The sequence below is a fragment of the Poromitra crassiceps genome, assembly GCF_964638095.1.
Source record: "Poromitra crassiceps genome assembly, contig: HAP1_SCAFFOLD_519, whole genome shotgun sequence".
Lineage (NCBI taxonomy): Eukaryota > Metazoa > Chordata > Actinopteri > Beryciformes > Melamphaidae > Poromitra > Poromitra crassiceps.
The window spans coordinates 1-25,496 of NW_028151889.1; the positions used below are offsets into that span (position 1 = coordinate 1).

At 42.9% G+C, this 25,496-nt stretch overlaps 2 protein-coding genes across 4 annotated transcripts in view; both read right to left on the reverse strand.

Moving 5' to 3' along the window:
• Positions 1-3: 3 nt before the first annotated feature.
• LOC310771319 (cyclin-dependent kinase-like 1) lies at positions 4-10,800 on the reverse strand (the record flags this gene model as incomplete). Its single annotated transcript, XM_083663960.1, has 6 exons — positions 10,700-10,800; positions 9,437-9,670; positions 6,613-6,734; positions 2,311-2,383; positions 1,594-1,684; positions 4-44 (listed from the first exon to the last, which is right to left on the reverse strand). Coding segments are annotated over exons 2-6 (495 nt in total), but the record flags the coding sequence as incomplete, so codon positions are not given.
• A 1,475-nt stretch (positions 10,801-12,275) lies between these two features.
• Positions 12,276-25,496, reverse strand: part of LOC310771317 (mitogen-activated protein kinase kinase kinase kinase 5-like) — a 34,119-nt gene continuing 20,898 nt past the window's right edge. For all 3 annotated transcript variants that reach the window (XM_083663957.1, XM_083663956.1, XM_083663958.1), the window contains 10 exons: positions 24,654-24,714; positions 23,453-23,567; positions 21,306-21,364; positions 20,839-20,942; positions 20,355-20,532; positions 19,972-20,040; positions 19,619-19,711; positions 18,725-18,795; positions 15,628-15,683; positions 12,276-13,414 (listed from right to left, as the gene is read on the reverse strand). In XM_083663957.1, the coding sequence (XP_083520083.1) occupies positions 13,327-13,414; positions 15,628-15,683; positions 18,725-18,795; positions 19,619-19,711; positions 19,972-20,040; positions 20,355-20,532; positions 20,839-20,942; positions 21,306-21,364; positions 23,453-23,567; positions 24,654-24,714 (894 nt within the window). In that variant the 3' untranslated portion in view covers positions 12,276-13,326. The remainder of the gene's footprint in view (positions 13,415-15,627; positions 15,684-18,724; positions 18,796-19,618; positions 19,712-19,971; positions 20,041-20,354; positions 20,533-20,838; positions 20,943-21,305; positions 21,365-23,452; positions 23,568-24,653; positions 24,715-25,496) is intronic.

Consider the following 25,496-nt stretch of genomic DNA (forward strand, 5'->3'; position numbering starts at 1 on the left):
CCAGCGGGTGGCCACATAGTCCGTGTAGTAGTCACATGGACCGGCTGGTGTCACACACAACACAGGGACACAGCACTTCATGGAACAGCCAAATGAGCTTTCATGTTAAAGGTACAGAAAAATAAAAATTTGTCACAAGATGAGATGACAATAAGTTGATCTTTGATCTTTTTATACAAAGCACATAAGCAATTGATTGTACGCTTATTGGTAGTGGGGCTTCCAAGGTATATAGAAATATTGGTTTGCTAATATTGGCCTTTTATTAAACTAGGGATGCCGCCCGTCCTGCAGCTCGCATTCGCAGCTCGGCCGCTGTGCGGCTTTGCCCGCAACTCGGCTGCTTTGTGGCCAATGAGACCAGCATCACTGATGATGTCATCAGTGGGATTTATGACATCACTGATGATGTCACAGTGGGATTTATGACATCACAGTGGGACAGAGAAACAAACAAACAGAGAAACAAACAGCCCCAGCTCCCATTATATACTGATGATGCCAGATGCCTAAATGTGATGTCCTTGTCTCTGTTCTCCTGTGCCACTCTTCCCTTCCTCTTAAATGCTGCTAAGCTACCAACGTCTGCTGAGGAAAGAGCAAGAAGCTGACCAGGGGCAGGCAAGCCGGAGAAAATGAAATGTGTTGTGTTGTTAAGCTTTGTGTTCACTCTGCTGGCCCTGTGTGTGTGTTCACTCTGCTGGCCCTGTGTGTGTGTGTGTGTGTGTGTGTGTGTGTGTGTGTGTGTGTGTGTGTGTGTGTGTGTGTGTGTGTGCATGTGTGTGTGTGTGTGTGTGTGCATGTGTGTGTGTGTGTGTGTGTGTGTGTGTGTGTGTGTGTGTGTGTGTGTGTGTGTGTGCGTGCGTGTGCGTGTGTGTGTGTGTGTGTGTTGCTGTGAAAAGGGCCTATAGGTCTAGCACAGTCTATTGAATGGCCTTGAAGGCCCTTTTTCACAGCAACTGTTTTGAGGTGGCAAAGCAGGAACCAGTACTCTGTCTCATATACATACATGCACATGTCACTTTCCCCCCACAATTTATGACAACTTGAGTTTGTGTGTGTGTTGGATAAACCACTGACAGGAAGAAGCACACTGACAACACACAAGCGTTTCAAAATAAAAGCCAATTTGGGTCATCTCATTCGATTTTCCTAGCTTCAGAAGTAAAATGGTGTGGTTTGTAGACCTCCCGGGCCAGGCAGAACCATCAAGAGGGCTGGTTCTGGTCCCTGGTCATATAATTCCCAGGTCTGGTCTAAATGCTGGTTCAAGCCTTTTCCACCCTGACACAAATGTAACGTCCTGGGGAAAATACTGAATCCTTGACTTTTTTGTGTGTGCATGAAAACGGACAAATTTGCGCTAACGAATATCGGCAGCTTCAACACAAAAACATTGACCTTCCAAAACTCAGTTGAACCCTAGCATTTCCATACCTCATTGGTATTTGATGTAGTGTATGTGCTAAATGATTTGGGCCTTGAAATACTCAAAATGAGTGAAAAAGTAACAGGACAGCAGTGTCCACCAGGTGGCACTGACGAAAATGTGAAAGCAACGCTTGGTCCATATCAGATCTGATTCAAACTCACTGAGTATCCTGGCAAAGCCGAAGTCACAGAGCTTGATGACTTGATGCTTGGTGATGAGAATGTTCTCCGGCTTCACGTCTCTGTGAATACACTGTCGGGGAAAAGAGAAGAGTCAAGTCAAGTCGCTGGGATCTCTCTGTGTTTGGGGAGATGCTGCTGACAAAGAGGCTGCAGACAGTGAAACCTGGACTTTAGCTCAACACCCAGTTAAAAAGGAGGCCCTGCCGTGCTTGTTGTGTCTAGGTGATACATTAACTGCTGGTCAGCGAAGGGGGAGGAATTCTTGTTAAAAGAAAAGAGCTATAAACCAGTGGCTTGGGGACGGGGAGGAGACCATAGGAATTCAAAAACACGTGGGGAGAGAGAGGGTAAGAGACAACACTACCACTTTTAAAAGAGACTTCCTGAATTTTATAATATTCTCTTGTGCAAGGGACAAATAAGAAGAAACTCATGCAAGTTGTTTAAAGCAGTGGTTCTCAAAGATTCTCTACCAGGGTGCCCCATCTGATAAGACTTTTGCTTTTAGATGTTTTATTACAGAAAGTGTATGAAACCCATGCCCAAAATAGTCATACATTCTATACATTCATACATTTTCTATAGTGGAAAATAAATTATTCTCCTTTTTGGGGACCCAGGTCCCGGACCCCACTTTGAGAATCACTGGTTTAAAGGGAAGAGGAAATGTTATGAAACAGGATGTCAGTCACTTACGTTCTGTTTGTGACAGAAGTTGACGGCTTGGAGCGTCTGCCAGGTTATGCTTTTTACAAGATGCTCAGGAACGCTGCAAGTCAAGGAGGAAATCAAGTTAGATTTTCACATATTTAAGATCCATAATATATGCAATTTAGGGGTCTATAGGTCAGAGACAAAATGTGTCTAGCTGAAAATCTCTGGAACAGACTTTATTTCACTTATTTTAGTTTGATCTCGAGTCTTGTCTGTATTTCTCTTATCGAGTCGTGTGTATTTCTCTGATCTATGCGTCTGATTTCATTGCCTGTCTTGCCGTTATCTCACAATTTCTATGAAGTTTCTCCTATATTTCTGTTGTTCCTCATGTTGTTGTGAAGCACTTTGTAACCCTGGTTTCGAAAGATGCTGTTTAGACAAAGATGTAATTGCTAAAACTGGATCTATTATAAAGAGCATCTTCTTTTTGGATTATGGGGAATGACCCACTTTGAACTGCAATTACAACAACAACAAAGAGCCTCATGCTTGGAACAGGAAATCACTCTGTTCTTACTCTTGTTGACTTCCTGCCTGCCCTTCTGTTTCTCCTGTCATCTCTACTCGTCCCTCTCTGCCACTCGTGCGGCTCTAGCTGACAGTGGAGCGACCTGCCTTTTCTACGCTCAACACTGGGCCTTTGTTGCTTCAGCCACCATCTATCAGTGTTGCCGGGGAAATGGCTAAATCCAGCCTTGTGACCGGCAATTAATAACAATCTCCACCCCCCCTCCCCCCCCCCCTTCTCTGAACCCTGTGTGTCCAGGAGGCTGTGGGCCAGGGTGAGAAACCAGACAGCAAAAAAACACTCCATATAAAAAAAGAGTCCCGACAACTGGCTGCGCAGCAAAGCATGCTGGGAGTGCATCACTGTAAACATTCCATGATGAGCAGGTCAGCTCGCCCCGGAGACCAGCGCTGTGCCCATCAGGGCCCAACAAAGCACAGTGTGTAGCGGGGCATGGATGTAATGTAGGAATAATAGAATGTACACAGCGCTTGGTTTAATGAAAAGTGACCGTACAGAGATTTATGCTCCTAGTATCTCAGTGAGCGACTGTACACAGACACTCGGTGAGCGACTGTACACAGACACTCGGTGAGCGACTGTACACAGACACTCGGTGAGCGACTGTACACAGACACTCAGTGAGCGACTGTACACAGACACTCAGTGAGCGACTGTACACAGACACTCAGTGAGCGACTGTACAGACACTCAGTGAGCGACTGTACACAGACACTCAGTGAGCGACTGTACACAGACACTCGGTGAGCGACTGTACAGACACTCAGTGAGCGACTGTACACAGACACTCTGTGAGCGACTGTACACAGACACTCAGTGAGCGACTGTACACAGACACTCAGTGAGCGACTGTACAGACACTCTGTGAGCGACTGTACACAGACACTCTGTGAGCGACTGTACAGAGACACTCAGTGAGCGACTGTACACAGACACTCAGTGAGCGACTGTACACAGACACTCAGTGAGCGACTGTACACAGACACTCAGTGAGCGACTGTACACAGACACTCAGTGAGCGACTGTACACAGACACTCAGTGAGCGACTGTACACAGACACTCTGTGAGCGACTGTACAGACACTCAGTGAGCGACTGTACACAGACACTCAGTGAGCGACTGTACACAGACACTCTGTGAGCGACTGTACAGACACTCAGTCAGCGACTGTACACAGACACTCAGTGAGCGACTGTACACAGACACTCAGTGAGCGACTGTACACAGACACTCAGTCAGCGACTGTACAGACACTCAGTGAGCGACTGTACACAGACACTCAGTGAGCGACTGTACAGACACTCAGTGAGCGACTGTACACAGACACTCTGTGAGCGACTGTACACAGACACTCAGTGAGCGACTGTACACAGACACTCAGTGAGCGACTGTACACAGACACTCAGTGAGCGACTGTACACAGACACTCGGTGAGCGACTGTACACAGACACTCAGTGAGCGACTGTACACAGACAATCAGTGAGCGACTGTACACAGACACTCGGTGAGCGACTGTACACAGACACTCGGTGAGCGACTGTACACAGACACTCGGTGAGCGACTGTACACAGACACTCGGTGAGCGACTGTACACAGACACTCGGTGAGCGACTGTACAGACACTCAGTGAGCGACTGTACACAGACACTCAGTGAGCGACTGTACAGACACTCAGTGAGCGACTGTACACAGACACTCGGTGAGCGACTGTACACAGACACTCGGTGAGCGACTGTACACAGACAATCAGTGAGCGACTGTACACAGACACTCTGTGAGCAACTGTACACAGACACTCTGTGAGCGACTGTACACAGACAATCAGTGAGCGACTGTACACAGACACTCAGTGAGCGACTGTACACAGACACTCAGTGAGCGACTGTACACAGACAATCAGTGAGCGACTGTACACAGACACTCAGTGAGCGACTGTACACAGACACTCAGTGAGCGACTGTACACAGACAAAATGTCCAAATGATATCGGCTCATCATTGTCGGTATCGGCCGATAAAGGCGTTAAAAATGAAATGTCAACATCGGCCCGAAACAAATATTTCTGACGATATGACAGGCCGAAAAAATTACGCTTTGATTATGCCCAAATGCTCAATGCTTGACTAAATACTTGAGTACTGAATGCTCAACGGCATGTTTTACATAAGTTTTCTTATTTTGCCCAGTGAATGTGTACATTTTGAAAAGCATTGTTTTTATGTCTGCATCTGCCAGACGATAAGAGTAGGCATAATGATAATGTGTTAATTTCACTACAGGAGAGAATTTATGTTCTCGGAAATTAGGTGGGAAAAATGTGTGCATACCGTATATCGGTATTGGCATCGTCTAAGAGTTGTAAAATATCATATCAGTTATGGCCAAAACATCCAATACCATGCATCCCTAATCCCGAATACTTTCCAAATATTGAGCTGCAGCCTCTTTTTTCATAATCTGTCTCAACGATTTTCTGTAATTAATCTCTTGTCCTTCATCCTCATCTCTCCTTCATAACTGAAGTAGATTTAAAAGGTGAAGTCAATTAGGAATAAAAGCGTTTAACTGGATTATTATTAGGGGTCTCCTAATATTTTGCGCACTTAGTACATATCATCAACTAAAACAACAACAGAGTACATCAAACTACCAGCACATGCTATCATATAGTACTAGGAATAGGACGATATAGGGGTGTCACAATATATCGTCCCACGAAATTTCGCGATAGTAAAACGTCACGATATGTATCGTTGAGATGAAATCTCATATCGCAATTTTTTTTTTTTTTTTTTTTTTTTCTCCAAAAAATAGACAAAGAAACGTCTTTGTTTGTTGAAGTTCAATGTGTGGAAAGTAGTTCAGTTGAACAAGTCTCTGAAGAGACACATGAGAAGTTATACAGGAGAGAAACCATTCAATTGAGTTTCTGGCAAAACTGTTTACTTGACAGGAAAAACTGAAGATGCATAAAAAATAGATTAAGAAAAGTCTTGTTGTTTGAGTTTGAAGAAAAACTGAAGATGCATAATGAGAATTTATACTGCTGAGAAACCTTTTAGTTCAAAGTAAATCTAAGTGACGGTGTAACTCATTCTATTTCAAGATAAGCCTTATCTCCAATCTCATGTTTTTTCTAGTTGTTATTGTAATAACAATTTCCCACAACAGCATGTTTTGTATTTGTGCATTTCAAATAAAATACTACTTTTCCAGTCATATATTGTCATTATTCAAGTTTAAAAAAATATTGTTAAAATCGTATCGTATCGTATCGTTATCGTGAACCCAGTATCGTGATACGTATCGTATCGTGAACTGAGTGTATCGTGACACCCCTAGGACGATATATATCAAAATTCAATACCGGTATATCACAATAGAGAAATTTGACAATATATATTGTGGGGAAGAAAAATGAATGGTGATATTATCTCCATTTTATTCTGCTGTAGTAATCATAATGGAGACACTTGATCATCACACTTTCACAAGCTCTCCATTTAAATTATATTATTTGCACTTTGTAGTGACATTTTGAAATTGCTGTTTACCTTCTAGCGAGCCAATACCACTGCTGGAAAGATTGTGGCCCAGAAATAAACATAATACTGCACAGTATATGTATTACATTGTATTGTGGTTGTATTGAATCCTGAACCTCATATCGCAAATCATATTGTGAGACCATCACATCGTATGATACAGCTGTCCACATGTGTAGAGCACAGACTCAGAGGGACACCCACCCTCGGGGGTAGCGGTCCAGCTCGTTGAGGACGGTGTGGTCACAGTACTCAAAGACCAGATGCAGCTTCCGTTTACGCCGAAATACCTCCATCAGATTCACCAGGTTGGCGTGTTTCAGTTGCTGCAGAGACGGAGCACAAAGAAAAGATGTGCCCGTTTGTAAATGCTGCACGGTATCAGGGACACATCCAGTCATATCTGCTTCATACACAACTGTACAACAGCCATGTGTCTTATCAGACAGAAATGCACCAGCAACAAAAAAAACAATCTGAACAGATGGTAATAAACATGTTGTTGCCCCTGACAACCAGTCCTCATCCTATCCTATTTATGAGGCTGGAGGCCTGGTCGGTGTCCAGGACACCACTGAGGAACACGCCCAACTACTGCATGACTAACTCAACCACTCAAACTACTGCATGACTAACTCAACCACTCAAAACTACTGCATGACTAACTCAACCACTCAAAACTACTGCATGACTAACTCAACCACTCAAAACTACTGCATGACTAACTCAACCACTCAAACTACTGCAGGACTAACTCAACCACTCAAAACTACTGCATGACTAACTCAACCACTCAAACTACTGCATGACTAACTCAACCACTCAAACTACTGCATGACTAACTCAACCACTCAAAACTACTGCATGACTAACTCAACCACTCAAAACTACTGCATGACTAACTCAACCACTCAAAACTACTGCATGACTAACTCAACCACTCAAAACTACTGCATGACTAACTCAACCACTCAAAACTACTGCATGACTAACTCAACCACTCAAACTACTGCATGACTAACTCAACCACTCAAAACTACTGCATGACTAACTCAACCACTCAAACTACTGCATGACTAACTCAACCACTCAAACTACTGCATGACTAACTCAACCACTCAAAACTACTGCATGACTAACTACACCACTCAAACTACTGCATGACTAACTACACCACTCAAACTACTGCATGACTAACTACACCACTCAAAACTACTGCATGACTAACTACACCACTCAAAACTACTCCATGACTAACTCAACCACTCAAAACTACTGCATGACTAACTCAACCACTCAAAACTACTGCATGACTAACTCAACCACTCAAAACTACTGCATGACTAACTCAACCACTCAAAACTACTGCATGACTAACTCAACCACTCAAAACTACTGCATGACTAACTCAACCACTCAAAACTACACCACACATCTTTGTTGACAAGCATGCACATTTGAAAAAACTTTTGAAAAACGAACCCCAGGGGGGACGAAAAAATGTTTGTGCCTTTTAGACAAACTTGAAAATACACATTAGAAGAGACAGGACAGCCTGAATATTTTGATGACTTTATCTAAGACAAAATAATGACAAAGCTCAAATTCAAGGACTTTCCATGCCAAATTCCCTAAATTTCAAGTACCCTACACAGCTTACTTTGAGACACGGATCAAGGTTAATTACTGTTACAACCCTGAGAATTTTATAATGAGAACTAGCTGGCCTTACAGAAGCTCACAGACAACAATTTGTCAACAGATTGAGAGAGAGGAAGCATGGTGCAAGTCTTGGCTCTCCCGATTTGGCCAAGTACAAATGGGGAGAAAATAGGGAAAAATTCTGAAGAAGAAATAAATAAAAAAAGAGAGAGAGTGATGAACACCTCTCAACTGTGCTGTGCTACATGTTAAGTAAAAGAAATATCAAAAGAGCTTCAATTTCAATTATTGCACAAAATATATAAATTAAAGTAATTTGGTATTAAATTTAACAATGAGAAAATCTTATCATATACAAGTATGGCCTTGCATTTCTGACATTAATTAAATTATTATAGCATCACTACTAACAAAATGACTGGGAATGATTTCCTAATAGGAAATATTTTTGTTGGGTGTCTTCCAGGATGAGAAATCCTCACCAGCCAGTGATTTAAGATCATTTAAAACAACATTGAAATGACTGATTACAAGAAGACCACAATTACAGTCACACAGTTAAAACATAAATAGACATTATGACAAGTGTGACAATGGTGTTAACCTGCCGCCAAAGCCTTCTCTCTTCTTACTGAACATTGTTAGATGATTCAGAAACATTCCTATACAGTCTATGAAGAAATGATTGAGAATGCAAAATAACACAAAGTGAGTTCTATTGACATTTCACATTTTCCAATGAGGTACTTGAAAGCAAGTGGGGCTCGACCCTGCGGGGCTTCTCCACACCGTTTGAATCCTGCTGGTTTTTGCTCCGCTGATCCTCCGCCCCTCTGTGGGGGTTTCTGTCCACAGCACAATGGAGTGCTATAAAAACACTTCCCATTGTCTGTAGAAGTAGTTGCACGGTGTCACTCCCACTGAGACAAGACTGGATATTTCATGCCAATTAGAAAAGCATTTGCATTTTGTATTTTTAACGCACTAAAGTCTCAAAATGAAGCATGAGACAAGAAGCTTTTCCTTGAGAGACCGTACCTACACATTCACTCATGTTGAATTTTTGCCCAGGTATTGAAGCCCTGTTTGGATGGGTTTTGCATTGTCCTCATCACATCAATTGTGAGACCTTTGTATTCCACTTGTGAGATTAGACTGATTTTTCTATAAAAAAAAATAATAATAATTTTTAAACTTTTCCATTTCTACTACTGTCAAATTAAATTTGATTATTTAATCGAATTTTAGTAACCTACTGTCTATTTAGATGTATATTGTTGGGGTAACCACCTACACTGTGATATTATGTTTCCCTGATATTAACTCTAACATTTGGAGAGACACTGCTTTGACAGTGAGCGGTTACCTTGAGCATCCTGATCTCTCTTAGGGCAATCTTCTTGATGATGGGGTCGTCCTCGGACTCCACAAACTTCTTGATGGCGACGATCTGTCCTGTGTCTTTGTTCCTGCACTTGAACACAACGCCGTAGGAGCCTTCTCCGATCTTCCCGATCTTCTCATACTTCTCCATCCTCAGCAGTCAGCAGTCATCAAGAAGAAGACACAGTTTCCAGTGAACCAGGACTGCTTTTCAAACCTAAAGACAAGCAAGGGAAGGCAGGTGAATGGCTGTAAACACTCCATTTTCCCACTATTTTATTCTCTGGATAGAGTTCACCCCCTTGAGTGAAATATTCAAACCCATGAAACCTTTTTATATCTGCACCATTACAGCAAATAGGGGGGGGGGTCTAGATGATTGTATAGGACATTTCCCTGTAATTCAGCATGACATATTTGGTATCCTTAGAAACCTTAGGATCTCGACTAGAATATAAAATAAAGTGCTGACGAGAGACATTGGGGCAGAGGGGGAAACATATTATATACATGAAAATATAATTTATTTGTGTTCATATTGCTGCATGTTTGTCTTATGATGATCACCCACTGCACTGGAGATCAGTTCACACATTTACTTAGGCTACTACATCATTACATTACTGACAGAGTCATTATGTTACTGTATGGAAAACAGAACAAACAACCATATCTGAATATGCTGAAAAGGGATTACTTACCTGCTACAACTTAATCTTAAGTTATCAAACGTCTACATCAAAGCACAGAAGTGGTCTAAAAACAGGTGGACAAAATGACCAAACTAAACTCCTACTGTAAACTGCCTCCCAAAGGAACACTACACCTGTCTCCCAGTTACAGTTAGATTGCGTAACGAAAACATTTGCAATGCAAAGTGTATTAGATCATTTCCCTGAGGAGACACGGGCGAAAACAAATAACGGGGCCCAGTAACCGGGCAGGGGAGTAGCAGGGGAATACAATCAAAGTGCAGCATTGAAAACAATGTGGGAATCACATCCATGGTGGAATAACTGGTGGTGAGGAAACATGACAACCAGGAATATAAAAAAAATAAGTTTTGTAAGTTATTAGGCTTATATATCAAAAACCACACAATAGCAACAAGTTGCCTCCTGATCTTAAAAGCAGAATCATGTTATCATGTTTTTAATTTTTTATAGGAAATCTTTCAGTAACAGCAGCCTATCTAGATAGTCCCAGTTTGTCCTCCTCCTTAGATTATCTTTATCAAGTTACTTACAGTGAGTCGTCCTCAGATGTTTCTCAGTAGGAGAGGCAGGAGAAAGCAAAATTGCATCCAAACAGCCTGCAAGGTGGACGATCTGCTGCACACAGACAGACACAACCCTCACAACTCCCCCAGTCAGTCTCCCTGCAAATCCAAGGCTCACCCGTTAAAAACAAAAGCGTCAATCTATCAGAAAGACGGCACAAGACATCACTTCCGGGCACAACTTTCAAAATAAAATCCAAGCTAGCGAGAAAGTACCCTACTGTAAATAAATTGATTATATGTTTTGTTTGACAGCACCCAGAAACAAGGATAATTTACCAGGAAATATGAACAATAATGCATATATTTTATTATCCATTATTTACACTAGATTCGGAATTTATATTTAATGCAATGATTGCACTGAACATTATGAATTTTCACCATCAATATTTAAAGGCCTACATCAGTGGTCAGACATTAAAATCTTTCTTTGTGCAATCTAAATAAAGGCTTTTTAACTCTATCCCACCTTAGCACCTTTGCTGTTGAAGCATTAGTTTTTCAATAATCTAAACCCCTTTTATTGTGAAAAACCAAATCGCCTAACTTCCCATCTATCGGTTTGCTTGAAGCGGTTCTCTCCATAGATATAAACATGGTTCTCTTCCAGGCTGGTCCTCATAGGAACTGCTAGGCTGACTCCACCCGCAACACACACACACACAGGTTGTTGTTGATGGGCTGTACACTGCACAAAGCAGGTTGTTGATGGGCCGCTCCATCCTTTATTTTGTAGAATTATGGATGTGCTGTTTTGTTTGTTTTAGAATAAATATGCTGTAATGGTTGAATCAGTGAATGGATAGTGTAAATAGACAGTAAATATCAAAAGGGAAGCATCCACCAATGTAAACAAAAATAAGCATTAATTTGCACTTTTCCACCTTGAAGAGACACTATCATTATACATCTTATATCAGTTTCACACGACTTAATATTGATATACTATAAATTCAATGAATCCACGACTTGACAAAGGCCACCAGGCGTTACCTATTTGACGTTATCTGTCAAATAAACGTTATGTCTTTGCATCTAAGCCAGAGTGCGCGGTTACCTCTTTTTCTCATCATACTATAAATTCATGTCATGTACATTTGTCAGCCAAATGAGTTTGTGTGGTTTCATCCTGCACTAAATTGACAGATACATTTGTAATATTCATGAATGTATAATGGCTTAAGCTGAATATCATTAAGGTTGTAATGCATATGGATGATTTCTAACAGCGTAACCAACCACTGACACCCAAATTCACCATGTGTTTGACATCATTGAGCATGTGACAGTGGCCTGCACATAGGAAAAGACTAAACTGACAACTTGATCTGTCGCACTGAGACCAATTAGTGCTGGATGGTGAAGTGAGAGGAATGGCAGGCAGACTAAACCCAGAGATCACGTCAACTAATCACTGCTCTCCCCTGTTCATCTCATCAGAGACTCATCAGGAGAGCAGCGGCCAATCCCATCGCTCCATAAACACAGCAGCAACACAAACAAAAATCACGCTCAGGCCATTGCCCTCATCTTGTTAACAATAGCCTTTTTTATTACAAAAAAACAGCATACATTAAAAGTTTTGCGAAGGGAATGCAAAGATGTTATCAAAACCAAGCATTGTCCCTCATATTGTCATTTTAAATTAAAAAAAATGTACAAAAGTGCTTACACGGTGCAAATAATAAGTAAAAGGTCTATAAAAGAGGGGGTAAAAGGAAAAAAAAAAAACATTTGACATTATATTCAACTTGTAAAAATGCAGCAGAGCAGGAGCGATGTGACTATATTACATAGCAGTAAAAACAACCCAAAAGCTGCTCAGGAAAGCTTCACTAGCTAATCCTGTTGGGGAGCGGGGGTCCCGCTCGCAGCAGGGCCGCACCTGTCTGTTAACACAGTCTGTAAATCCAACATACCCTAACGCTTAGAGATTAATAAATAATGCTTAAATAACCCACGTGGAACATGGGTTTCTGTTTAAACTTGATCTATTAGTCTGACTATAGAGCTTGTACATCTTCTCCCGTCGAGCCTATTGACGTTTCAGCGACGTGCTATAAGACTTGGACATTAAAATCTCCCGTTATTTGCTAATACTAACGATCACAAATACCTTGTGAATTTAATTTTAATGGCACTTTACCCCCCAATAACACCTCTAGATACCACATTTCTAACAGTCCACCATCTGTGGAAAAGTGGGGGGACAGGCTGAGTTAACGATGTTCATTTGAGCTTTTATTGTTTGTTTTTCGCAACATTGGGCTCAAGAAAAGTTCCTCAGCGTTGCAGTGAAGGTGTTGCTGGTGTAAGGCGACTTATAGATCCGTACTGAACAGAGAGCTGCTTGGAGTAAACCCCGTCCTCTTTTACTGACCTGGGCATCCTGTGATCGGTAACAAACGCTCTCTGTAACTTGTTCTCCAGTCAGTTCCCCTTGACGCAAAGCTGCCTTCTTGGTGCAAGGCTGTCATACTCTCCCAAAAATCGAGTCGTCCGTCAAAAATCTCTGAGGAAGCTTCCAGTCTTCTGGGATAGGATCAGTAACTGTTCTCATCTCTGGGAAGCTTCCAGTCTCTGGGATAGGATCAGTAACTGTTCTCATGACCTGCTAAAATGTAGAGGTTGCTCAGGGCTGTGGGGTTGTCCGTTGGCCGGCTCTCCAGGACCACCACCCTGTCAGAGAAAAAGAGGTGCGAGGGTCAGGAAAAATCTGTTAAGACGTACACAAAGAGGGCGGCTGTGTCACCATTACAAATGTAAACCAAAGTTGGAGAGACTGGTTGCACCTGGATAAATATTCACTGTTAAATTGGCAGTAGAGCTGAACAATTACTTTAAAAAAAATCAAAAAACTTGTCAAGAAAAACTTGATGATATGAAATGCAGTTTTAACTCGTAATGACTAATGGCCAACTTTGGTATTGTTATTTGTAGAAAAGTAATCTGCTTTGCTCTTCAACAACAGAAAGTGTTTCAGTAGGAAACCTGCTGATCATTCGATTGCATTGAAAGCAAATCAGGAAATTTAAGCGTATTAATGGACATGGAAAGCCTGCGGACAGGGACCTGCAAGCGAAGCGGCACGTTACAGGACAGTGAGATGACAGCGAGTTCATCTCCAGATGCCACCCAGCTCATGGAGGTGACAGATGAGCAGGGGTGAGGAGAGGAGCTACAGTCCTCCATACTGTCCCGTTCCATCAGATGAAATTACAGAGGCATGGAGAGACACTCAAACCAGGCTGGCAGTGCCCAGGTGGCGGTGAATAAAACATGGGAGGCTGGGCAGAGCGCGGCGCCGCTCCGGTGCCACGGGCTGGGCCGGGTCCAGGGACCAGCACCCAGGGGAACCCATCTGTAACCGGGCTGGTGAGAGACTCCTTCTCCAAGCATGCTGTGAGTGTGTTTGTGTGTAGGGAGCAAATCATAAAAAATCACAACCATCGCACCTTTCTGCCTGCTGGGATGACAAGCAATCTGTGCAGAGGCAAAGCTGATGTTAACTACTCCCTAAAGCGTCCAGGTGGCATCTGCACTTCTGTAAATACATGTTGGGAAAATGTGTCCTCACTGGAAACGTGTGTCATTCTATTATGACAAGTGTCAAATGGTTAAAATCGTATCTCCCACATTTGCTGCTTTGTAAAAGACAGAACTAAGTGCCAGGGAAAATGTATTTTCTGATATTGTGAGAACGGAGAGAACGTGTCAAAGATTCCTTCTTTCTCAAGTGACCTTGAAATGTTGCAAACTGGGAGAAGTGCCTGCAGAGAGAGAGGGGTCTAGCTCGAGGAGTGACCAGAGGGACATCAGGGGATGATACGTGTGAGACCCAGGTGAGACCCAGGAGGGTCGTAGCAGCCTGGGTAAACCCAGCCTTCAACGTGACATCACAGGCTATGCCTGTAGCGTAAGTCTTCCGTGACTGATAGTACATAGAGGTCACATGGAGGCTGGGTTTACCCAGGCTATCCTCTGTAGAAGTCTGAGGATTTTGGGCCTCAGCCCAAATGTCTTTAGGCGTCTTGAGTCCGTGTAGTCGCTGTTGGGCCTTTTTGACGACAGTGGCGGTGTGGCTGGCCCACGTCAGGTCCTGGTGGATGTTGACTGCCAGGTACTTGAAGCTGTGCCGTTGATGGTGACTGGAGGGTGAGTCTCCCTCCTCTTCCTGTAAGAAGATCTGGGATCTTCTTATCTAAATCCCATTTCTCTGAGATCCCATACTGGGATCATTCCTTCCACAATGACCTCCTTGGTCTTATAATACACGAGTAGTAGTGCTGATTTCAAAGACAGTTAAACGAGACAAGTGATGGGTGTGGAGAGAGCCTACCTACCCAGTTTAGTTCTTGATTTTTCCCCCTTTGTATCTTACGAGATGAGATGTTTTAGTAAGTCTCTTTGTTTTGTTTTCATCTCACCTTCACTCTGTGTTTGATTATTTTGTATGTGCAATAGCTTATCATGCTGCTGCTCAGCGGCTCTCCCTCTCCTCTCTCGCATGCAGGCAGGCAGAGTGAGTGAGTGAGTTGCTATGGTTCCGGGGCGGGCTCTGTGTTTCTGCCCCAGAAGCCGCACTTCAACGTGAAGTCAAAAAGGAACTTGTCGTAATAGTTGTCAAACTAGGCGAGAAAATACCAAAAAGACTGGCATGCTAGTCTTTTCGTCGGGGCGTCGTGAGGCGTCCCAGATGCCAAGATGCTGGTCTTTGATGATGTCACACTACAAGGAGGTAAAGACGGCGTTCGTCGTTCCCGACGTTCATATATACGGGCCCCGACGCTGTAAATGTGTCGCCGGCGACCAAATCATTTGAATATAGGTCTGACTTTGTGTCGTCTGAGTCCGGCATTAGCTCAACTACAGATGGAAATATTGGTACCAACCTGTCAGATCCAAGGAGGCGGAAGACTCTGCTTGGATCAGAAATCTCCTGGGTCACCTATGAATGAAGAAACACAATTTGCTTGAGGCTGGGTTTTCTGAATCAGAGGTAGTGATGGTGATGGAATGTTGAAAAGCAAGAAAGATGACATCATAGATATTACAAATGTGCATTCTCAGGGCTGTACATTAACTTGTTTTTACACATACTGTAGCATGGGTGCTACAGAGGTTGATAGTTAGGCCATCAAATTGGAGCACGCATATAAAATGTATGTTGGCATGTCTAAAAACAACCACAAGTAGTGACTTGATCACTTAAACAGGTCTGTGACTGGCAAAGGAGATTCATGTTGCATACAGGGCTCACAAAATCCAAAAATTAACAAGAAATGCGTTTCAAAACAGTATCGCACGTGTGCTATTGCGCTAAATTAATTCATAGCACGGAGCGATTTTTTGGTAGCACGGTGTACATGTATGTAGCACTGTACAGCCCTGATTCTGTTCTTTTAACTAGAAAATAATGATTATATTCCTGTAATTGGGAGCCTAATCCAACAGATATATTTTTTTTAAGACTGCAGGTGACTGAGTGTCGTCTCCAGGGACTCCGTTACTGTGTGTACAACCCTGGAGCTTACCTGTCTAAGTCACAAGATGTGGATGATAATAGCACTGACACTTCCCGAGAGGAAGGAGGAAAAAAGCCCCTTGAAAAACCACTCCGTCACGTGATGACAAGTCACCAAACCACTCCGTCACGTGACGACAAGTCACCAAACCACTCCGTCACGTGACGACAAGTCACCAAACCACTCCGTCACGTGACGACAAGTCACCAAACCACTCCGTCACGTGACGACAAGTCACCAAACCACTCCGTCACGTGACGACAAGTCACCAAACTGCACCAAAACGTGTTGACAAAGGGCAAGGTCATCCACGTGCAAAACACCTGCTAGGCGTGAGTCCTTGGCGTCTGGGAGAGATCTGATCCGTTTAAGTCCCGTGGAGAACAAGACCTCAGGTGTTCAGAGAAGCACCCACCGAGGCAAGCACGGATCAATAGGCCCGCCCCCCTTGAATGCCTCGGCTTTTCAGAGGAATCATAACGAGACGTGGGCTGAATTATTTAGCACTGCTGCCTGTTGTGCCACGCCTCTCATTTATGATCACGCATTAATTTTTCATGGCAGCTGACATTTCAAAAATCCACGCTGTGGGGGGAAACTGCCAAGCAGGGACTCGGCCAGCAGACCTTCTGTTTCACCCAGGACCAAGTCCGACACGGCGAGCTTTGAAAAGGGTGGCCCCTATCGCCGTATCACTTTTCATAAAAACAACATGCTTCACCTCCCCGCGGTCTCTTGAACTTGTATTGTGCTGCCGAGCGCGACGCATGATCGGGTTAAGGTGAAATCCCCCCATGAAAGGTGGACAAATTCATTAGCTCGGGTCGGCACACAGACACACTTTGTCTAGCTCCACCTGAGGAGCTAATCTCCTGGGCTCATCTACAGCATGTAGCCATGCATGTAAACAGCCAGCACACTCAGGGTCAGCATTGACAACAGCACGTGTAGAACAAACACTCCTGTATTCAGGAGGTGGGAAAAACTGCATTCACCGGGGCCGGTAGACTGAAAAATGACACCTACCTATTTTTGGTGTCAATATTGTTTTTCAAGCATCAAAAGCTGTTGAAAGGCTTAGAAAAGCTTGACCACGTTGGATTCTTATAACGAAAATACATTTTCTATGAGTCTAATGACAAAGCCAGTAGAGTGTAGTCTGATAAATAGGGCACCCTAACCCTAGATATAAACTTAGATCACTGACCACTTTCTCCATGTGCTCTTGTCCATCACAGATTCATTCTATTATTCTGACTCACTCCCCCCCCCCCGCCCCGAGAGACTATTGTCTCTCGGGAGACTATTGTCTCTCGTGATTCTGAATACAGCTGAATCGCGTGTTCGTCCAAGTAAAACTCTTTTTACAAGGATTTTACAAAAACATCTGCGGGGAAGTGATGGGAATGACATCCCGGAAGAGGGCGTGACTTAGGCACACTTGACCTGGCTTGTTGGGCGTGGAGCCGGGGGTAGGGGAGGGGCTTAGGCTACATCCTCTCACGCTCCTCTCGTACTCATCCCGTGCCAGAATGCACGGACCCACGTCACTTAAAGGTCCCATTCCGTGCAAAAGCTGTTTTTACTTGTAAATGCATATATACTGCTGTCAGCCCTCCCTGTAATGAGTGGTCACACGCTCAGAACTGCCACAGTTGGATTTGTCCCTATCCAGCGTCCCCCTGCAGTCTCCTCCAAGCCACACCCCCAAACGCGTCGTTTGCCCAGAGAGGAATCTGGAGAGAATATCGACGTCACTAGCTTCCTCCTGCATACTGCGCGGGTCCCTCTCACACAAGCTACCTGCACCATTTAGTCTATAGCCACAAAATTAACACTTCTAGCTGGAGCGACGCCAACTGTACGTGATCCAGCAACTGCAGAGGTGCATTCGGTAAGCCTAGGCATTTTGAGATGTCCTCTTTAGCGTAGTAACCGTTAAGTTAACGATAACTCGCAACCTAGCGTGCTGGTCCACAGACGCTAATCTGATTGGCCGCTGGGAGCCTGGGGCGGGCTCTCCCTCAGCGGCCAATGGGAACTGTTAGTTCTGAATATATTATAGAAACAGGCCATTCTTGGGAAGCGACCAGATGAGGAAGTGAGAACTCCGTCACAACAAACGGGGTTGCAATATTTTCGACAGATTAATCCAGAATCATGTTTTATGGACCAGAGACACACGTTTTTAAGAGGTTACAGCTGCACGAATTGGGACCTTTAAAGAAACGGCGGCACCACTTAAAAAAAAAAAAAAAAAAAAAAAAGAGGTAATCTCACACAGAAGATCATTTACGGTACTTCCTTGCACACGCAAAAAATGTAAGCAAAGAAACGTATCAGGGGGATTTTTTTTTTTTTTTTTTAGTCAGTATGTCGATTGAAGTATTAGAACCAGCGTTTGTATAAAAAGCATTTTGTAAGGAGTGGACACAGCATGCCATGGGGTTATGGGCTATTTTACCTCGTTGGACTTGAAGCTCTTTCCCTGCATGCCATGTTTCCAGAAAGCCAGGACGCTGTCCTGAAGGCACACTGTCACACAAGAGAGGCCATGTGTCAGAAGAGAGGCCATGTGTCAGCACACAGAGAGAGAGAGGCCATGTGTCACATGTGTCAGCACACAGAGGAAATCAAACAGCATTCAAAGCAGTCACCGGAAGACATCCAACTCAATGAACAAGCACAGTATGTGTAAGCAGCACTATGCTATATACAGTAGGCTGAGTTTTCACAAGCCCCTTTCAGTTTCATAAACAGAATAAGCAAAATTACTGGATCAATTTCCCACCAAATGTAGTGGTCCTCCAGACTTGTTGATCATGTGATTATGTAGAATATGTACACAGTATTTTTTTTTTTTTTCCCTTTAAAAGAGAAGGGATTACAGTTTCTGTTGTCTGGTCTCATTCTGCACATGAACAGGATATATACAGTGGGTTCAGGCAAAACGGCAGTCTTCATGCATACTAGAGCTGCAACGATTAATCGATTAGTCGATCGACAGAAAATTCATCAACAACAATTTTGATAATCGATTAATCGTTTTGAGTACAATTTTAAGAGAAAAGGTCTAAATTCTCTGGATCCAGCTTCTTAAATGTGAATATTTTCTGGTTTCTTTACTCCTGTATGACAGTAAACTGATATTATCTTTGAGTTGTGGACAAAACAAGACATTTGAGAGCATCATCTTGGGCACTGGGAAACACTGATCATCATTTGCTACCATTTTCTGACATTTTATAGACCAAACAACTAATCGATTAATCGAGAAAATAATCGACAGATTAATCGATTATGGAAATAATCGTTAGTTGCAGCCCTAATGCATACCAAAAATTGTCTGAAAGCTTACCAACAGATCCAATGCAGAAATCAAAGCTGAGCTCAGATGCCAGTTTTTTGTTAGACTTCAGTTTGCCCTGGAGATTGACAATCTTCAAATTTTCTGGAGGAAACATGCAGAAGAGAAGAAGATTTGTACATGTGGAGTAAACACAAACTGAGACAGAATTGGTTCTGTTAAATATCGATGTCATTGGAATAGCAGCTTACTTGCTACCAACAACAACCGTCCTGACAACTACAGTACCAGAGATCGGCATATGATAAAGCTATATTAGCAACTTTCCCCCGCAATACAATACAGACAGTTGGTACATGTGGAGTGTACTTTCATGTCCTTAGCAACTCTGAGGTTGTACTTACGGTCCAAACACACCAGAACTGTGTCTCTCTCCAGCTGGGTGACATGGATTGCATCCACCTGCTGATTGGCTGTGGGAAGACATGTCCAAACAGTCAGACCCCCTGCTCGGTAAAGTCCCATGGAATGTACCCCTTTCTTTACGGTTTCATTCATTACAACATCTTTACTATTATTACATTTGACCCTCAGAGAGAAGGTTCTCTGTGCTTCTCATGTGGAGATGGAGACCGCAATAGTGACAGCATATTTCTCAGGTTGAGAAAAAGTTAAGAGTGGAGAGAAAACAACACTGTGCCAACAGTGTTGAAGAGTCTTAGTATGGAACGTTCCTAGATAGTACCCATCTCTCCGTCTAAGTATGCGTGTGTGCACTGTGACTTACTTGCTCCCATCTCTGTGAACCAGGAGGAGCAGGAGTTGAGGTTGATGGTCTCGAAGCGGACCACCTGGCCTGGCTCTGTGCCCTTGCTGATGGCCACACACACCATGGGGTACTCCTGCTCTGGGACCACCAGCATCTCAAACACCTTCAGCGGGCTGGGAAGAGGGAAGTCAAAGTGCTGCAGCAGGAAGAGAGGGCACACATCACGCTTAGTGTCAAGAGGTGTTCTGAGGGAAGATTCCAGCCTTAGACATTTCTTTTCATTGTGTGTAAAACAGTACAAGATTCTACAGTCCTATGTTTTAGTAGCATAAGCTTGTAAAGTTCTCCTTCATATACAGCTAGAATGTGCTCTTTGGGGGCAGGGGGGGGGGGGGTTGTATGGTACAGACTTGCAGTACAAAAGAAAAGACATGTAGGCCTATGAGGACATTTGCTGGAGTAAAAATAGTTTTTATCCCTTTGAGCAAAATAACAAACTGACCTTGATGAGCATAAACCTCTGCATGGGCTCATACCACTGCAGCAGGACGATGCCAGACTGCAGCGCTCCACACAGGTACTTGTGGCCTGTATAGGGGTTCCTCACTGTGAAGTAAAGATGGGAAGGCGGGAACAACGTGAGTGAATTAACAGTTGATATCGGAGGAGACATACATTTAAAAAAAACTGAACTAGGAGAAACTTGATCCGTTAACAAGTCCGAGTCTTTAACTTCCGAGTCCGAGAAGCTTGAGTCCAAGTCCGAGTCATCAGTGCTCCTGTCCGAGTCGAGTCACGCATCCTGAACATGAGTCCAGGATCGGCCTGGAGTCGTACAAACCTGCTCCAAACTATGTTTGATTAGTGAGGAGACGATGGCCATAGTGTATTGACTTAGCTCACAGACCATTGATAGAGGAAAAAAGAAAGATGCAAACAAACAGCGGTTGGGAAGGAGAAGCCACTCACCGATGCAGCACTTGTGACAGCCCTTTGTGTCCGGGATCTTGGTTGTCAAGGCAAACCTCCTGGGGACAGAAAACAGTCAACTTGTGACCACAGTCTTCAAAGAGCTGATGACGTCTAGAGTCAGGGAAGTGGGCCAGTGGCTCTCATTTTCTTCCTGATTTTCCATTCTACCTCAGTAGTTACTTGGTTGTTCCTTGTTGCACAGTTTGTCAAGTATTTGACAGTATACAAGTAAAGCAGGTTGTTGCTGTTAAGGTATTTGACAGAATACAAGTAAAGCAGGTTGTTGATGTAAAAAGAGCATGCATGTATTTGACAGTATATAAGTAAAGCAGGTTGTTGCTGTAAAAGGAGCATGCATGTATTTGACACTATACAAGTAAAGCAGGTTGTTGCTGTTAAGGTATTTGACAGAATACAAGTAAAGCAGGTTGTTGATGTAAAAAGAGCATGCATGTATTTGACAGTATATAAGTAAAGCAGGTTGTTGCTGTAAAAGGAGCATGCATGTATTTGACACTATACAAGTAAAGCAGGTTGTTGATGTAAAAAGAGCATGCATGTATTTGACAGTATATAAGTAAAGCAGGTTGTTGCTGTAAAAGGAGCATGCATGTATTTGACACTATACAAGTAAAGCAGGTTGTTGCTGTAAAAGGAGCATGCATGTATTTGACAGTATACAAGTAAAGTAGGTTGTTGCTGTAAAAGGAGCATGCATGTATTTGACAGTATACAAGTAAAGCAGGTTGTTGCTGTAAAGGTATTTGACAGTATACAAGTAAAGCAGGCTGTGGTTATAAAAGGAGCATGCATGTATTTGACAGTATACAAGTAAAGCAGGTTGTTGTTGTAAAAGGAGCATGCATGTACTTGACAGTATACAAGTAAAGCAGGTTGTTGCTGTAAAAGGGCCACCCCACCTACGCACATGAATGAGGGGGAAATAAAACGTGTATATATATATATATATAGCATATATATATTTTTTTTATGAGTGAGGTGAATATTAGATAGTGAGTAGCCTATATAATCTGCAATAAATATGTAGATTCATAATGATCTACATGTGTACTGTTTTGGGTCAACTACTTTCTGCCACGGACGCCGACGGGCACTTCCGGCTTCCACCAGTGCTAAGCCAGGATCTGTGTAAATTGCACATGCGCTGTTCGCTCTCAAAACAAAGGGATTCGGGGCGATTCGGGGCGCTGGTAACTAGCGACCAGGTGGAGGTGGGGCCAGGTAGAGCGACGGCAATGCATTCTTGAGGACTCTATTTGCATGCACGAACGTGCTTTCCTCATAAGTAATGTAATGTAACTCATTCACATGCTGTGGCAAGTCCTTCTTCCAAAGTGTTTATGCCATGTGCTTTTCAAGTAAATATGGATGCTAAAGGGAAGTTTGATGTAGAGATCAGAGGGCTGCTGACCAGGTTACTGTCTATTTCTGTAATCTGCTCCGTGATTTATATGCCTACTAATCTGTTGCCCATATGATTCAGAAGTAGGCTACTAGTAGGCTAACGTCCGTTACTACTTGCTTGATTTAGGGCTGGAGTGGATGATAATTCAATAGCCTATTATTGTTTGTTGTCTTTCAGTAGAATCATCGTGATGATATGAAGTTATTTTAATAATGACATTTCTGCTGTCTAAATTGATGATGACAAGCAAATGTTACTTAGGTATGGCAGGAATATTATTTGAAAATGTAAGGTTTGTTTGACATCACCATTCAGTTCAATGAGATGAACACTGATTTTGAATACGTGAAACATATGATATTGATATTGAGAATAATCCTTATGATTATCATATTGATTTCAACCCCATTGTCCAGGCCTATATTTGGTATAGCCCTCCCTGGACAAAAATGCACCAGCCACTACAGTATACAAGTAAAGCAGGTTGTTGCTGTAAAAGGAGCATGCATGTATTTGACAGTATACAAGTAAAGTAGGTTGTTGCTGTAAAAGGAGCATGCATGTATTTGACAGTATACAAGTAAAGCAGGATGTTGCTGTAAAAGGAGCATGCATGTATTTGACAGTATACAAGTAAAGCAGGATGTTGCTGTAAAAGGAGCATGCATGCATAGAAAACCTTCTAGCCAAGACTCTCAGCTGGGATCTCAGATCTCACCTGGGTAACATTCTGTCTGGGAAGCGGTGAGTCTGGAACTGAGCAGCCAGGCCGGGCTTCTTCAGCTGCTCAAACAGACCGATGAGATTGTGCGAGTATAGCTGAAAGGTTTTCCCTGGAGCGGAGTAGAAAAATCATCAGTTTCATGCATCAACAAACACATTTAACACAATTAGTAAGACAGACAGACAGACAGACAGACAGACAGACAGTACTGACTATTCCTCAAGTATTTCCTATTATATGTTTGTGTGATTTGATCAAAGACAGAAATAACACATTTAAAATTGTGACAAACACCTTTATGGAGAAAAAAGATTTAGATGATAAAGATGCAAATGATAAAGGCAGGGATTTGGTAGACAATTTGGGCAAGAAATAATTGAGGCAAAGAATGAAAATGTTGATCATGTTACAACAACAAGAAGACAAAATGGAGATATAACAGAAGAACCTCTGAAATAGAATTGCTCAAATTTGCCCAATAAAACCTGGAACCCCCGAAGCAGCGTTCATGTTTAGAAAGGTTAGAGGTGAACAGAGGGTAAAAAAACAAGTGTGATGATGTGAAGCATGATTACCTTCTGATGAAGCCAGTTAGTAGAATATCAAATCAAGCCAGACCAGAGGAGGATGGACAGTGTCCAAGGGAGAAGGAGAGGAGAACAGAGGTTAAGTATACCGAGGGGTAAACTGCTGAAGGTAAAACCCAAAGTAGACCTGAAGCTTGGTAAATAACCCCGTCCCAACTGAGAAAAGGCTTGGGCTCTTAGGATAACTCGGGTTAAGACAGCTTGGAGCAGATGCTTTGCATCATCAAACACTGAACTTGTAAACAGGTTTGTCTTTTAGTGCAGCAAATTGAAGACAGCTCGTGTGCAAATATAAGAGGATTGCAAAGCTTTCCGCTCATCTGTCAAAACAGAAGCTACGTTTGGCTTTTGCAGCAGCAGGCAGGTCATCGTAACCTACCAAGATCAATATGTGAGCCCTTCTCCGGCGGAAGAACAGGCTTTAAAGACGGATGTGTCACTCACCAGTCAAAGGACAGAGGTTTTATTGAGGCTCAGACAAACAAACTGTTCTTTTATTGCCACAGATATGGAGAGATTGTGTTGCAGCAAGATAACACAGACAAAGAAGCAGCAGGTTATGGCAGTGGCCAGTGAAGCAGGCGGCAGGTGATAAGTCCCTCACTTACCCGATAAAGACATCAGGTTGTTGTTGATAATGTACAGCCATGTACACTTCCTTGGGAACAGCTAAAAGGGGAAGTCAAAAAACAAGCTGGGGAGTCAGAATACTCTTAGGCACAAGTTCTTCCTGAAAGGGGGTGGGGGGTAGGTGGAGGTGAGAGACTATAGATTTGACAATTGCAAGTGTGTGTGTGTGTGTGGGTGTGTGTGTGTGTGTGTGTGTGTGTGTGTGTGTGTGTGTGTGTGTGTGTGTGTGTGTGTGTGTGTGTGTGTGAGGGTGAAGGGGGAAGGGGGCTTAGGTAATGTTGGCAAACCCTGGCCAGATCAAAATGTGGGTGAATGATGAGTCTACCTATTGAGTTTCTTTCTGCATTTACAACTGTATAGTGATTCCTATTGGGCTGATTACAAATACAACATTTGATGTTAAAAAAGGCCCTTCAATTCTGTACAGTGTAACAACAGAATCAGATGGAAAACATCCTCCCATTAGATAAAAAAAACAACAACAAAGACACAATGACAATGTTTATTGTCGTCAGTGACTACATTTACATGCACACAATATTCCACTATTATTGAGAAAATGACAATATTCTGAGTTGATAAGGGTCATGTAAACAGCATATTCCAGTTGCATTTTCTGAATTTGGCCTTTTTCAGAATTGAGCATTTTCCGATTAAGACATGTGGGTTATTCCAGTATTATTCGGGTTTTAGGAGGATTCTTTGATCATGTATACAGCGCATTCGGAATATGCATCTCAATCAGGGTTTTTACTGCAGTTTGCGACGCATGTTGCCTGTTTGCAGTCAGCTGATGTGTGCTAGAAAGCTCTAGAAGAGGC